The 1,326-nt window shown below is 71.9% G+C and overlaps 1 protein-coding gene across 1 annotated transcript in view; it reads right to left on the bottom strand.

Annotated features, from left to right (window-relative positions):
• Positions 1–6: 6 nt before the first annotated feature.
• The window catches only part of LOC113940670 (beta-1,4 N-acetylgalactosaminyltransferase 1-like), a gene marked incomplete at its 5' end in the record, with an annotated part of 4,535 nt that continues 3,215 nt past the window's right edge, over positions 7–1,326 (bottom strand). Inside the window, one exon of the mRNA XM_027631807.1 lies at positions 7–1,169. Coding sequence (XP_027487608.1) covers positions 955–1,169 — 215 coding nt within the window. The remainder of the gene's footprint in view (positions 1,170–1,326) is intronic.

Below are 1,326 nucleotides of genomic sequence, written 5' to 3'. Positions count from 1 at the left end.
GGGGGGGCTCCAGGGACCCCGCGGGCCCGGGTGTGGCCCTGGGAGGGGCACTGGGTGGTGGCCCATGGCAGTGGCCCGGGGGGGGCTCCAAGGGGGGTGGCCCGGGGGTAGCCCTGGAGGTGGCCCGTGGTGGGGTGGCCCGGGGGTGGGGCCAGTGTCGGTGCCCCCCGGGCACCCCGGGGAGCAGCCGGTGGTGGTGGCACAGGGGGTGTCCTGGGGATGGCCCTCGGGGTGGCCCTCGGTGTCAGTGGCCCTGGGGGTGGCCCACGAGGGGGTAGCTCCATGTCACCCCAATGTCAGTGGCCCTGGGGGTGCCCTGGAGGTGGCCAGCAATGGCAGCCCTGGGGGTAGCCCACGGGGGAGGTCAGTGGCCCTGGGGGTGTCCCGTGGGTGCCCCGGGGACAGTCAGGGGTGGTGGCCCATGGTGGTGACCTGGGGGTGGTGACCCTCAAGGTGTCCCCCGGGGGTGGCCACTCTGGGGGTGACCTGTGGGGTGTGACAGCCCGGGGGTCACCCGGGGGTCACCCAGGGGTCACCCAGGTGTCAGCAGCCCTGTGGCCACGTCGAGGGCAGTGGTGGCCCACGGGGTTGCCCAGGAGTGGTGATCCTGTGTCATCCCATGCTCAGTGGCCCTGTGGGACCCCAGTGGTGGTGGCCCACAGAGTATCCATGGTGGTGATGCCACTCTGGGGGTGACCCACGGGGTGTGACAGCCCGGGGGCCACTTGGGGGCCACTCCGGTGCCAGTGGCCCAGTGGGTGCTCCAGGGGTGGCCCGTGGGGTGCCCCTTGGGAGTGTCCCCATGTCACCACACCGTCAGCACCCCACGAGCGGTGGCCAGGCCGGTGGCCTGTGGGGTGGCCCTTGGGGGTGTCCCTGTGTCACCACACCATCAGCACCCCCCGGGCAGTGGCTGGGCCGGTGACCGGGGTGGTGGCTGTGCCGGTGGCCGTGTCAGTCCCCAGCCATGCACTTGAAGCGGTTCTTGAAGAAGAAGAGGCGCTGTTTGAGCCTCAGGCTGTCGTCCCGCGCCGCCGGGTACCGGTACCGGTTGTACTGGCGCTCGCCCTCCGAGCGCCGCCAGGGCAGTGCCAGCTTGGACGCGTGGTCCACCACCACATCCTCGCAGGAGCCCACGTGCAGCACCCCCAGCCCGTCGATGAAGAACTCTGGGGGGTGAGGGGGGCACCCGAAACGGGCTCAGAGACGCCCTGGGATCCTTCGCCCGGCCTCTGGCCCCGTGGGGTTATTGGGGGGGGACCCCAACATCCCCCCCCCGTCTGACCCCGTGGGTCTTTGGTGAGGGGACCCCAACATCCCCCCCCC

The sequence above is a fragment of the Corapipo altera genome, unplaced genomic scaffold, assembly GCF_003945725.1.
Source record: "Corapipo altera isolate COAL_440 unplaced genomic scaffold, ASM394572v1 60315, whole genome shotgun sequence".
Taxonomy (NCBI): Eukaryota; Metazoa; Chordata; class Aves; order Passeriformes; family Pipridae; genus Corapipo; species Corapipo altera.
Note: the sequence above shows the minus strand (reverse complement) of the source record. Positions and strands in the feature narration are given on the sequence as shown.